The sequence below is a fragment of the Odontomachus brunneus genome, unplaced genomic scaffold, assembly GCF_010583005.1.
Source record: "Odontomachus brunneus isolate Ranch 3 - 2012 unplaced genomic scaffold, Obru_v1 Obru_scaffold_029, whole genome shotgun sequence".
NCBI lineage: Eukaryota > Metazoa > Arthropoda > Insecta > Hymenoptera > Formicidae > Odontomachus > Odontomachus brunneus.
In genome coordinates, this window is record NW_022639479.1 from 1,468,253 (window position 1) to 1,480,125 (window position 11,873).

Sequence of the window (11,873 nt, forward strand, 5' to 3'; positions counted from 1 at the left end):
AAAGAGAGAGAGAGAGAGAGAGAGAGAGAGAGAGAGAGAGAGAGAGAGAGAACAAATATCGAATTACGAGTACGCTAATTACGTGAATGGTTCAAAAGGTCTTTGTGCACGTTAGCACGGCATATTGTCAAATCGACAAACACGTTGTCGACGAGATTCTATATCCCACGGATATCGATTGGAGGCGAGTGATCGAGGTTGCCGAGTCCGTCGACGAGTACATCCTGAAAATACTGACAATGAAGTAAGTTACCAGAGCGAAGCCTCGCGTAAATCAGACCCTATTCATCGACACCTTCGAAATTTCGCGAATATTTACAGATACATACGAGCGATGCCAAACACCTACGTCTTCTCGAAAATGTTGGCGGAGCAAGTAATAAGCGATTATTCCGAGTTGTTGCCCTGCGTCATCGTGCGACCAACGGTGATTATATCGATGATGGATGAGGATCCCATAAAAGGTTGGATAGACAACTTCAATGGACCAATAGGTTCGTGGTTGGGAGGTGCCATGGGTATCTTGCATGTATTTTACTGTAATCCCAATACAAGAGGTGACTACATACCAGTAGATTGGGCTATCAAATCATTGATAATAACAGCCTGGAAACGTGGAATTAAAACGTATGTCCGATATTTATGATAAATGAGAAATAAGCGAGTCTATAATATGCGCTTCATAAATTTGACGAGTAGACGGCAGTGATGATTGGAATATTAGAAACTGTATCTTCGGAATTTCTTAGGGCCGCATTAATAGACGCTACTTAAAATTCCTCTCAACTGATAAATATTTAGGCTCGTATTAATAGTCGTTGAACTTGAAATTTTTCTTACGTGAAATACTCAATTCTGAATTTAGAGATAGGTAAGAGTTTTTTTTCAATTATATAATACATGTGACATTACATTTGCAATCGTAAATTAATTGAAAAATGCAGGTCTAACTCTAAATTGAAATCTGAACAAGTCTTACATGAAACAAGTTTCAAGTAACGACTATCAGTACGGACCTTAGTCCTGCGAGCTCGAAACTTGCTAACCGAAATCGTGCAAACGTAATTTTTACATAATATCATGTCAGTTACTTAGCGTAAGCTTTCATAGAATGTATTTTCTGATTCAGCATCTCCGAGGATAAAACGGTTCATGTTTACAACTGCTCGGCGAATAACATTAAACAAATGACTATAGAAGAAATTCAGAAGCTAGGGTTCGAGATTTTCCAAGAATTTCCTCCTGATAGAATGATTTGGTCACCAACTGTTACGTTCACAAATCGTCGTTGGTTATATTACATTTTGATGATGCTGCTGCATTTCCTCCCGTCGATATTCGTAGACGGTGTCCTGAAATTGTCCAGAGCAAAACCAATGTAAGACTGATTTAGAATTTTACAGAATTTTGTGTTTTAAGTGTTAGTGTACTGCAAAATGTGTCGCGTTAATAGACTAGCTATGCAAAGTACATATTTTACATATTTTAACGCGTTTTTGTTTTTATTGTTCTTAAAGATGTTTTGTCGATGTTGAGGAGAGCACGTACAATTTCGAGGTATTTCCGAATAATCCACAATGCGTTTTTCTGGCAATGGCTCTTAAACACTATATATTTTGCGCTAGTCCGAATAGCATATCTAATTTTCTAAAATGAAATCGTGTATATAAGGAGAATGTAGGAGTCTCAGTTATTAAACATTAGAAAAATATTTAGCAGAACACTTGATTTCCAGGTTATTGAAGTTACAAAGGAGAGTGTATGTTACGAATAGTGCATTATCGCACTTTTTACTTAACGAATGGGTTTTTAAAAACTCGAAATTCTTAGATCTATTTGAAATGCTTAGTGCTGAAAATAAAAATTTCAGAATAAACTACAACCTATATGACAACGACATACGGGAATATTGCAAGTAACTATATTTATAACTAGTTACAGATGAAATCATAATCTGTTCTTCTGCATTTGTATTTATCTGATTTATCTGTAACACTTGCTTCTAGGAACGCAGTTATCGGTGTAAAAGTTTACTTACTAAATGATGACATGAATAACCTGGCAGCAGCCAAAAGAAAACGCAATAGGTGAGTTGACCTTATGGAGTAAATAGTTCTTAACTTCCTACTGGTGAAACTTTTCATATGTTATACACGATTTTTCTTCCTTTCGACGAAGTATTGACGCATTAGTAGTATTTCAGATACAAACAACTAAAAGTGTGAAACTTTTATTGTTACGAATTTCGAGTAAAACGGATTATCTGTAAAATGCCCGAAAATCCAACATAATATCGTACAAGCTACATTCATATATACAAACACACACTAGACGTAACATAAAAAGATCACTCACAATGTTATAAGGTCGAAGAAATCGTCAAAATAAACGGAGAAATTGAGAAGAGTTGTCGAACAAAAACGTCTTATGTTGCGAAGTTACGTGTATTGTTTGGTCGATGATAACGTCGTCAGTGGAAAATTAGGTCGTAACGTGGAAGCACACTTGCTACCTGTGAAAATTTTGCGTGAATTGTAACATGGGTCAGGCTATTTTCAGAACCTTGTTAGTTTTAGTTTTACTCATAAAGACCAGATGCTTTTTGTAATATTTCTTTCCATTTGCGCTCTTTTTGCGAGTACAAAATGTATTCTCAGAGATGGCGGGCATCTTCCTAGATAGCCCGCGAATTTCGATATCTTTTCTTTCTTTCAAGTTTCTCTGTTTTGTTTTACAACTTATTATAATTATGAGCGTGTAACAGAACATATTATAGAAATGGTCGTGACGCGAGTGTAACGCATCTACAATCAGTAATTTTTACGTGCTAGATTGACGTCACAAGATCCGACGCAGAATTCCTCTTGCAAGCTTGGTGAGATATTAAAAATAAGAATCCAATAAGGATCTAATATCATCTATCGGGTTTTTTTGTTTCATGCGTACGTTACTGCGTTGCTAAATATAAGATTCTCGCCTGCTTTTTTACATATCTGCTAATAGTCAGTTTTATTATAGTCGTGTACTCTCCCTGCAATTGCGTTTGCATTTTATGCATTTTGCACTTGGGCAACATGACATGTATACATACAGACGGGAATTAGCCGCGAGGCTCCTCGCTCTTATTCTCTATTATTACCAGCGACCGTAAAGGACAACATAATATCAGAAAATGTATCGAGTTCTATCGCTTGTCGCTAAAAATGTCAAGATTTGGGATCAGAGACAAAAAAGGAACCGTAGAATTAGATGTAGATGAAAATAATTTACGAAAAGTTTACGTCGAGAGCTAATCACGCGTAACGACGTAACTTTTTATCACCACATAGGCGAGATCTGTCTATTTACTATATGCATGACACGCTGATTCACTTATTATAAACTTCTTCATTAATTTTCCTTGTATAATGCGTCGAGGATCTACGTCAACTGATCGTAATTATTATAAGTATGATTGATACTCCCTGTTTTATGCGAAGAGCTTATCTTTTCCTTCCCTTCGGATTTCCGAGTTCGACGAATTTGAGTCGGTATTCCTTATAGAAATGCGTAATCAACTTGATACTACGCTAGACATTATGTAATGCGCACCTGTCCTAGAATCCCTTTGGACTTCGCGTACATCGGCAAATTTATTCGAACATTGAAATTAGTAACCCGCGCCTTATAGATTGCTCTGGAAAGATATTCTCACTTTCTCTCTCTCTCTGTCTCTCTCTGTCTCTCTCTTTCTCTCTCTCTCTCTCTCTCTCTCTCTCTCTCTCTTACTCTCTTTCTCTCAAGACAGATTACATAAAGCCCGCTATTGTTTTCGATATAATGGCGAAAACCAGAATGAAATGGAATCTTAGTTGTAATGTTTTGTCAAAGAAGTTGCCAGAGTTGATTCTGTGGAATTTACTGATACAACGATCTTGAACTAATTGTAAAGCAAATTGCAAAGTAATTCTTAATTCTTGAGTGCTAGAATTAGTGTCTTTTTACCGCAATTGTCAGCAATCCTGCTTTTTTCCTTTTTCCATTAAGAAAATGAAAAGTATAATTCCAACGTCAGTCGTGTGTCAATGAATATCGGGACGTTTGATTATTTATTTATTCTCAGAGTTGTAAAATACTAACAGCGACCGATAAGCTAAAGAAGTCTTTTTATTTGCGTGTTATTTTTCGTTTCTATCGTTCGCCTAAAAATACAAAATAAAAATTTCTCGATGCTTGCAAAGTTTCTGGTATATCAAGAGAGATACGAGACAAGACGCTTAATACGACAATATTTTTTTATGTTTCAGGTTGGATTTTCTCCACAATATAATCAAGACTATATTAATAACATTCATCTTATGGATACTTTATAGAAAAAATATCCTATCTAATATCGTAAACGCAATCGCTTATATATTCTATATAAATGTCTGAGGATTACTCCAGAATTATTCACACCTGCTAATAGGCTGCAGCATTTTTTTTAATTAATAATTGAGATATCAGAATCATAAATATTTAATTATTCAAGCGTGATTGATTTTTCGACATCATCACTTATTGGCTATGGTTATAGGTAAAAAGTTAGGAAGAAAATTTTTGCATCACTTACGTTCGATATATCCAATATTTTGCTCATGGTGACTTGGCAAGTAAGAATACATAAGTACTGTAAACTGCAACATGTGAAATAAAACATATCGTATTACAGTAATTGGTAATCACATTTTATTGATGTCGTACCAATTCCGCCTTCTTACCGAAAAATGATCGTTGGCCTAAAATTGCATATGCAGATATTGTTATGGTCTCATGACTCTATATCCGAGCGTGTTAGATCGATAGGCAACCACATTTTATTTAAGGACTCTCGTCAGCAACATGCAAGACAAGCTTCTCGTAGTGTATAATTGTATAATTGTATAATTGTATGTGTATAATTGTACGGGCAATCACACTATGAGACCGGGGCGAGATTTAATATTTAAGATTAGTACGTTTACGTCGAAGAAGATTTCTTTCGAAGGAATGATCTGGGCCCCCAGCGTAATAATGATATGGAATTAATTTTTGTATCACCTGTTGGTGATAGTGTTGATCGTAATAACATTCTGATTTATAAATGGATTGCTATCATTTTCAGGCCAACAACCGAGGTGCAAACTAAACTTCTTTCGTTTTTTGGTATATTGATCTTACATGCATGAGTGAGAATGTATTCGTTAATTACGCAGCATATGAAGTCTTTTAGATATTCAGGAAGGTCATGAGACCGGAACAAGACCGAAGTTCACGTTTGACGTGCGCTTTATTTACACATTTACTAGGTGGCAGAGTTTGGAAAATGAATCGTGTGAAATATTTTTTTTTAAATATATACTTAAAGTACCTTATTTTAAGTAAAACATTTTACAATTTTTTTACTACGATTTTAAATGTCAAACACATATAAATAAAGGAGATTGGGACCAAGTCGGTCCAAGGTTTATGTTATAATTATGCCAATTTTATTTGACCTTACCTATACCTATATTTTCACACTGCTGAAATTGCAGAGGAAGATTTTTATAAACATACCTACGCTAATTTATAAATCGTACCTAAGCTTATTTTACAATGAAAAACTAGGAGTTCCGAAATGAAAAAATGTCAAGTTTGTCAAATGAGTTACCGACTGTCGATCAACGAGACTTTGGATACGCCAGACTTGGTTTACTACAAGTAAGTGAGAAACTTACAATGCTATCCTTTTAATTGACAAGTGAAGTAGATGTTATCTTGCGAACAAATGAAGTTACCTTTCTCATCTTTTATAAAGATGGATAATTACTGCGTAATTGGCAGCAAGATCTATCTTCTCAACGAATGGATCGACTGGATGCAGCGAAATCGCACTACTTGTAAGATTACGAAAAATATATATTTTTTTTACAAAATGTTCTGAACACTCCAAGTATTCTCTTTATCGATATTTTCTCTACGAGTCAATTCTCTGATAACGATAGAATGACATTCTTTAAAAATAGAGTATAAAGGAACAGCATTTTTCCATGAAAAATTTATTTTGACGCAAATGGAGCGCAAACACATTTTGGATATTAACCCATTACAGTCCATGGGCAGGCCAGCAGAGTTATGGTAAAACTAATTATTGGGATTAATGCATTTGGTCAAAATATGATTATCTATGACTAAAAATCAATTTTTCAATTGTTTAAACAATATTTTGTTTTGTCAATCGCGCTTATTCCGATAACGTTTCGGCGCAAATACGTTCGTATATGTGTTGTTGTTGAACGTGTAAGAGATATGGAAATAAACGTATCAATATGGAAGAGTTTATGTCCTTTGAACCTTACCTTGCCTTATTGAATTAAGTGACCCATTGTGTTCGACGTTTGAATTCGATCACACCTTCGTTCGTCGTGAGAAACGTAGGATCGTGACGCACCGATTTCTCGATTTCTTTCTTGTCGCATCGATTATCGTGTAAAATAATATCATTGTTTTATCACAAACCGGCCGTTCTTAACAATTAAAATCCTCTAGTGAACAACATTACATCGTTGTCTTCTATTCTACGTTTTCATCCGTAAGGGATTACTTCTTCTTGTACTCATTTATCATCGCTGTTTACTCAAATATGGGGATGGATACTGCGGAATCGTCTATACCGGGCTTCTTCGCCGGCCGAAGCATATTTATAACAGGTGTAACAGGCTTTATTGGTAAGGTATGTAAGGCATTTTTATGTTTGTCGCGGTTGAGAGAGTGAATATGGGACACAAGTGTAGAAGGAACGGAGGAGAGAGGTGTGTCAGTTAAGAAATGTCATCCTGTTAACAATCCCTTATGCTCATTTGGAAGTTGCTTTACAGGTGTTAATCGAAAAACTACTAAGATCCTGCCCTGATATCAAGGAGATATTTCTGCTAATGCGACCAAAGAAAGGAATAGGAATTGATGATAGACTGAAGAATTTATTAACTAATAAGGTAATAAAGTACTGAACAAATCGTGCGTGTTAAAATCGTGCGTTACGTATTTGTGACGCAACGATCTCTCACTAAAGACTACCGTTACGTATGTACGGCGTACAAGCAACGATTTTTGTGTCCACATTATCAAACTAAGTTCATCTTACACAATTAGGTAAAAGAAAAAAAATTGAGATAATCTATGGAGAGATTTTTTTAAATCGTGGTAAAGAATGTGTTAAAGAAAATCGAGTAGTCCTATGCCTGCATATGTGTTAGTCTGATAGATCTGTTTCGATTTCTCAAACTATTCAATTTCTTAAATTTTCTCTTTTCTTCTAAACTTCGAAACTTAAAGTAGCAACGAAGAAGGTTACGACAAACAATGAGAAATATCAGCTTTTGTTCTGCTTTGTAACTGTTGTAAAATTTATGAATCAAATTGATCTAGATATGCTCTTAAGTTATCCAACATTACGAGTCAATAAGATTCACGAATTTTACAACAGTTACAAAACAAGTTTTTCGTTGAATGCAACCATTGCTTATTTATAATAGTCAGTTTCTATTATAGCTATTTGATAAATTACGAAACGAGCGACCATCCTGTTTTGAAAAACTTGTTCCTGTGGCGGGAGATATAGGTACTGAGGACTTAGGATTATTGCCTGTGGATCGACAAATGTTAATTGACAGAGTGTCAGTTATATTCCACAGTGCGGCGAGCGTGAGATTCGACGACTCTTTGAAGGATGCGATTTTTTTCAACATCCGATCAACACGGGACTTGTGTATCTTGGCTAGCAGCATGAAAAATTTAGTGGTAGGTCTTCTCTTGTCAAAATTGAATTTATCGCAGCATTATATCACGAGAATAGTCATGCATATCGAAAAATTGCTTAACGATATGTCAAAAATGAAAATTTTCTTGCGTCAAGCAGACACAAACTGTAGATTTTACCGGCATAATTAAATAATTAATCTTGGTAAGTCTCCTGGTATTTCATTCAAATGAACAATTGTGACAATCTATATTATATATATATATCATTGCACGTACGAGAAATTTTCATTGACAGACTGCAAACTTTACTACCGATTACGACTTTATCCGGGTCGATATCGAAACATGAAACGAGAAAATGAGAGAGAAAGAGAGAGAAAGAAAGAGAGAAAGAGAGAGGGAGAGAGTAGGTAAATATGGAGTCACGAGTACGCTAATTACATGAATGATTTAAAAGGTCTTTGTGCACGTTAGTACGACATATTGTCAAATTGACAAATACGTTGTCGACGACATTCTGTATCCCACGGATATCGATTGGAGGCGGACGATTGAGATTGCCGAGTCCGTCGACGAGTACATCCTGAAAATACTGACAATGAAGTAAGTTACCAGAGCAAAACTTTATGTAAATTATGCCCCATGCATCGTTATCTTTGAAATACATTCGCGACTATTTGCAGATATATGTGTGCGATGCCAAACACCTACGTCTTCACGAAAATGCTGGCGGAGCAAGTGATAAACGATTATTCCGAATCGTTTCCCTGCGTCATCTTGCGACCATCGATAGTTATATCGATGTTGGATGAGGACCCCATAAAAGGTTGGATAGACAACTTCAACGGACCCATTGGAACATTGGTCGGAGGTAGCAAGGGTATCTTGCGTGTATTATACGCTGATCCTAATATAATCAGTGACTACGTACCGGTAGATTGGGCCATCAAGATATTGATAATAACAGCCTGGAAACGTGGAACTAAAACGTATGTCCGATAAATGAGAAATTAGCGAGTCTATAGTTTGCGCTTCATAAGCTTGACGAGTAGACGGAAGTGATGATCGGAATATTAGAAACTGTATCTTCTCAATTTCATTAGAGCAGTATTAATAGTTTTTACTTGAAACTTACTCCTCTGAACTGATAAATACTCAGGATCGTATTAATAGTAATTAATAGTCGTTTAACTTGAAATTTGAATGTTGTGTTAACATGAAATATTTAAATCTGAATTTAGAGTTAGGTGAGAGTTTTTAATTTGAATAATGTAATGTATGTGACATTACATTTGCAATTACAATTCAACTAAGAAACTTAGATCTAAATCTAAATTATCATTTAAGTGTTTTACCTGAAACAAGTTTCAAATAACAACTATCAATACGAATTTTAGTCCCGCTAGCTTGAAACTTGCTAATAGGAATCGTGCAAATGTAATATTTACACGACATTGCGACAGTTACTTAGTACAAGCTTTCATACAGTGTATTTTCTGACTCAGCATCTCCGAGGATAAAACGGTTCATGTTTACAACTTCTCGGCGAACAAGATTAAAAAGTTAAGTGTAAACCAAATCCAGGAAATGGGGTACGAGCTTTTGCGAGAAATTCCTTTTGACACAACGATTTGGTCACCAAGTACTATGTTAACAAATCGTCGATGGTTATATTATATTTTAATGTTGCTGCTGCATATCCTCCCATCAATATTCATAGACGGTGTCCTGATATTGTGCGGAGCAAAACCAAAGTAAGACTGATTTAGAAATCTACAGAATTTTGTGTCTTCAATGTTAGTGTAGTGCAAGATGTGTCGCGTTAGTAAATTAGCTATGTGAAGTAAATATTTTACATATTTTAACACGTTTTTGTTTTATTGTTTTTAAAAGTGTTTTGTCAATGTTGAGGAGAGCATATAAGCTCGAGACATTTCCGAATAACACGAGTAACATACAATGCATTTTTCTGGCAATATCTCTTAAACACTATATATTTTGCGCTAGTCCGAATTGCACATCTGATTTTCTGAAATGAAATCATGTATATAACGCAATGTAGGACTCTCAGATGTTAAACATTAAAGAGATATTCAACAGAACAACCGATTTTCAGGTTATTGAACTTACAAAGGAAAGTGTACATAACGAATAATGCCTTGTCGCATTTTACTTTGAACGAATGGAATTTTAACAACGCCAAAGTCTTGGATCTAATTAATTCGCTTAGCGTTGAAAATAAGGATTTCAGAATAAACTACGTTGACGTCAATATACGGGAATACTTCAAGTAAGTACATTTATAACTATTCACAAATGAAATCATAATCTATTCTTCTGCATTGTTGTCTGTCTGATTTATCTGTAATACCTGCTTCCAGGAATGGAATCATTGGTGCAAAAATTTACTTACTAAATGAAGACATGAATAACCTGGAAGTGGCCAAAAGAAATCGCAAGAGGTGAGTTGATTTTATGGAATAAATAGTTGCTTCCTGCTGGTGACACTTTTTATATGTTACGCGCAATTTTGATTTCTTTCGACAAAGTGTCGACGCATTAGTAGCATTTTAGGTGTAAACAATTAAAAATGTAAAACTTTTATCGTAGCAAATTTCGAGTAAAACAGATTATCGGTACTGTCTGAAAATTCAACGTAACATCATACACGGCACACACACGTACACCAACACACACTGAACGTAACATGAAAAGATCATTCACAATGTTATAAAAGGAGGAAATCGAAGAAATCGCCAAAACAAACGGAGGAATTGAGGCGAGTTGTCGAACGAAAACGTCTTATGTTGCGAAGTTACGCGCACTGTTTGGTCGATAGTGACGTCGTTAGTGGAAAATTAGATCGTAACGTGGAAGCACACTGGCAAGTGGTGAAAATTTTGCGTGAAATGTAACATGGGCCAAGCTATTTTCAGAGCCTTGTTAATTTTAGTTTTACACAGAAGAACCAGATGTTTCTTGTGATTTTTCTTTCCATTTTCTTTCTCACTTTGTGAATACAAAAAGTATTCTTAGAGATAGCGGACTTCTTTCTTGAATTTCGATATCTTCCATTTTTTTTGTTTTTATTTTTTCTCTCCGTTTTATTTTACAACTTATTACAACTGTGGATATATAACAGAATATGTTATGCAAACGATCGTGACGCGTACCTACAATCGCTAATTCTTACGTGCACGATTGACGTCACAAGATCTGACGCAGGATTCTTCTTAGTGATATATTAAAAATCAAGACTCGATAAAGATCTAATATTATCCGTTGGGTCTTCTTGTTTCACGTGTACGTTATTACGTTGCTAAATATAAGATTCTCGCCTGCTTTTTTACATATCTGCTCATAATAAGTTTTATTATAGTCGCGTACTCTCCCTGCGATTGCGTGTTTGCATTTTATGCATTTTACACTTACGCAACCTGACATTTACATACAGACATTTACATACATACAGACGGGAATTAGCAACGAGGCTCTTATTCTCCATTATTACGAGGGACCGTAAATGACAATATAATATCAGAAAATGTGTCGACTTCTATCGCGTGTCGTTAAAAGAAATCAAGATCTGGGGTTAGAGTTCAAAAATGGAACCCAAGAACTTTTTATAGATGAAAATAACTTCCGAAAAGTTCAGGTCGAGAGCTAATTACGTAACGACACAACACGGCACTCCTTATCACTACTTAGGCGAGATCTGTCTATTTACTATGCATGACGTTGGTTCACTTATTATTAACTTCTTCATTAATTTTCCTTGTAAAATACGCCGAGGATCTACGTCATCTGGCCGTATTGCAATCATGATCGATGCTCCCTGTCTCGTGCAAAGCGCTTATTTTTTCCTCCCCTTTGGATTTCCGAGTTCGACAGATTCAAATCGATATTCCTCATGGAAATACATAATCAACTTAATACTATGCTAGACATTTATTATATAATATGCGGCTGTTATCTTTGAATTTCCTGGAACTTCGCACATCGTGAAATTTATTCGGACTTTATTGAAATTAGTAACCCGCGTCTGATAGATTGCTCTGGAAAGATATTCTCACTTTCTCTCTCTCTCTCTCTCTCTCTCTCTCTCTCTCTCTCTCTCTCTCTCTCTCTCTCTC

General features: G+C 35.5%; 2 protein-coding genes across 7 annotated transcripts in view; both read left to right on the plus strand.

Moving 5' to 3' along the window:
- LOC116843009 (fatty acyl-CoA reductase 1-like) overlaps positions 1-4,693 on the plus strand; it is an 8,828-nt gene extending 4,135 nt beyond the window's left edge. For both annotated transcript variants that reach the window (XM_032812954.1, XM_032812953.1), the window contains exons 4-9: positions 99-244; positions 322-627; positions 1,130-1,378; positions 1,736-1,915; positions 2,007-2,087; positions 4,287-4,693. In XM_032812954.1, coding sequence (XP_032668845.1) covers positions 99-244; positions 322-627; positions 1,130-1,378; positions 1,736-1,915; positions 2,007-2,087; positions 4,287-4,413 — 1,089 coding nt within the window. In that variant the 3' untranslated portion in view covers positions 4,414-4,693. The remainder of the gene's footprint in view (positions 1-98; positions 245-321; positions 628-1,129; positions 1,379-1,735; positions 1,916-2,006; positions 2,088-4,286) is intronic.
- A 1,685-nt stretch (positions 4,694-6,378) lies between these two features.
- The window catches only part of LOC116843038 (putative fatty acyl-CoA reductase CG8306), an 8,606-nt gene continuing 3,111 nt past the window's right edge, over positions 6,379-11,873 (plus strand). For all 5 annotated transcript variants that reach the window (XR_004377819.1, XR_004377821.1, XR_004377820.1 and 2 more), the window contains exons 1-8: positions 6,379-6,712; positions 6,858-6,974; positions 7,531-7,779; positions 8,198-8,343; positions 8,424-8,729; positions 9,246-9,494; positions 9,857-10,030; positions 10,122-10,202. Coding sequence is in view for 1 of the 5 variants with exons in the window: in XM_032813042.1 (XP_032668933.1) it covers positions 6,623-6,712; positions 6,858-6,974; positions 7,531-7,779; positions 8,198-8,343; positions 8,424-8,729; positions 9,246-9,494; positions 9,857-10,030; positions 10,122-10,202 (1,412 nt within the window). In the remaining 4 variants the exon portion in view is untranslated. The remainder of the gene's footprint in view (positions 6,713-6,857; positions 6,975-7,530; positions 7,780-8,197; positions 8,344-8,423; positions 8,730-9,245; positions 9,495-9,856; positions 10,031-10,121; positions 10,203-11,873) is intronic.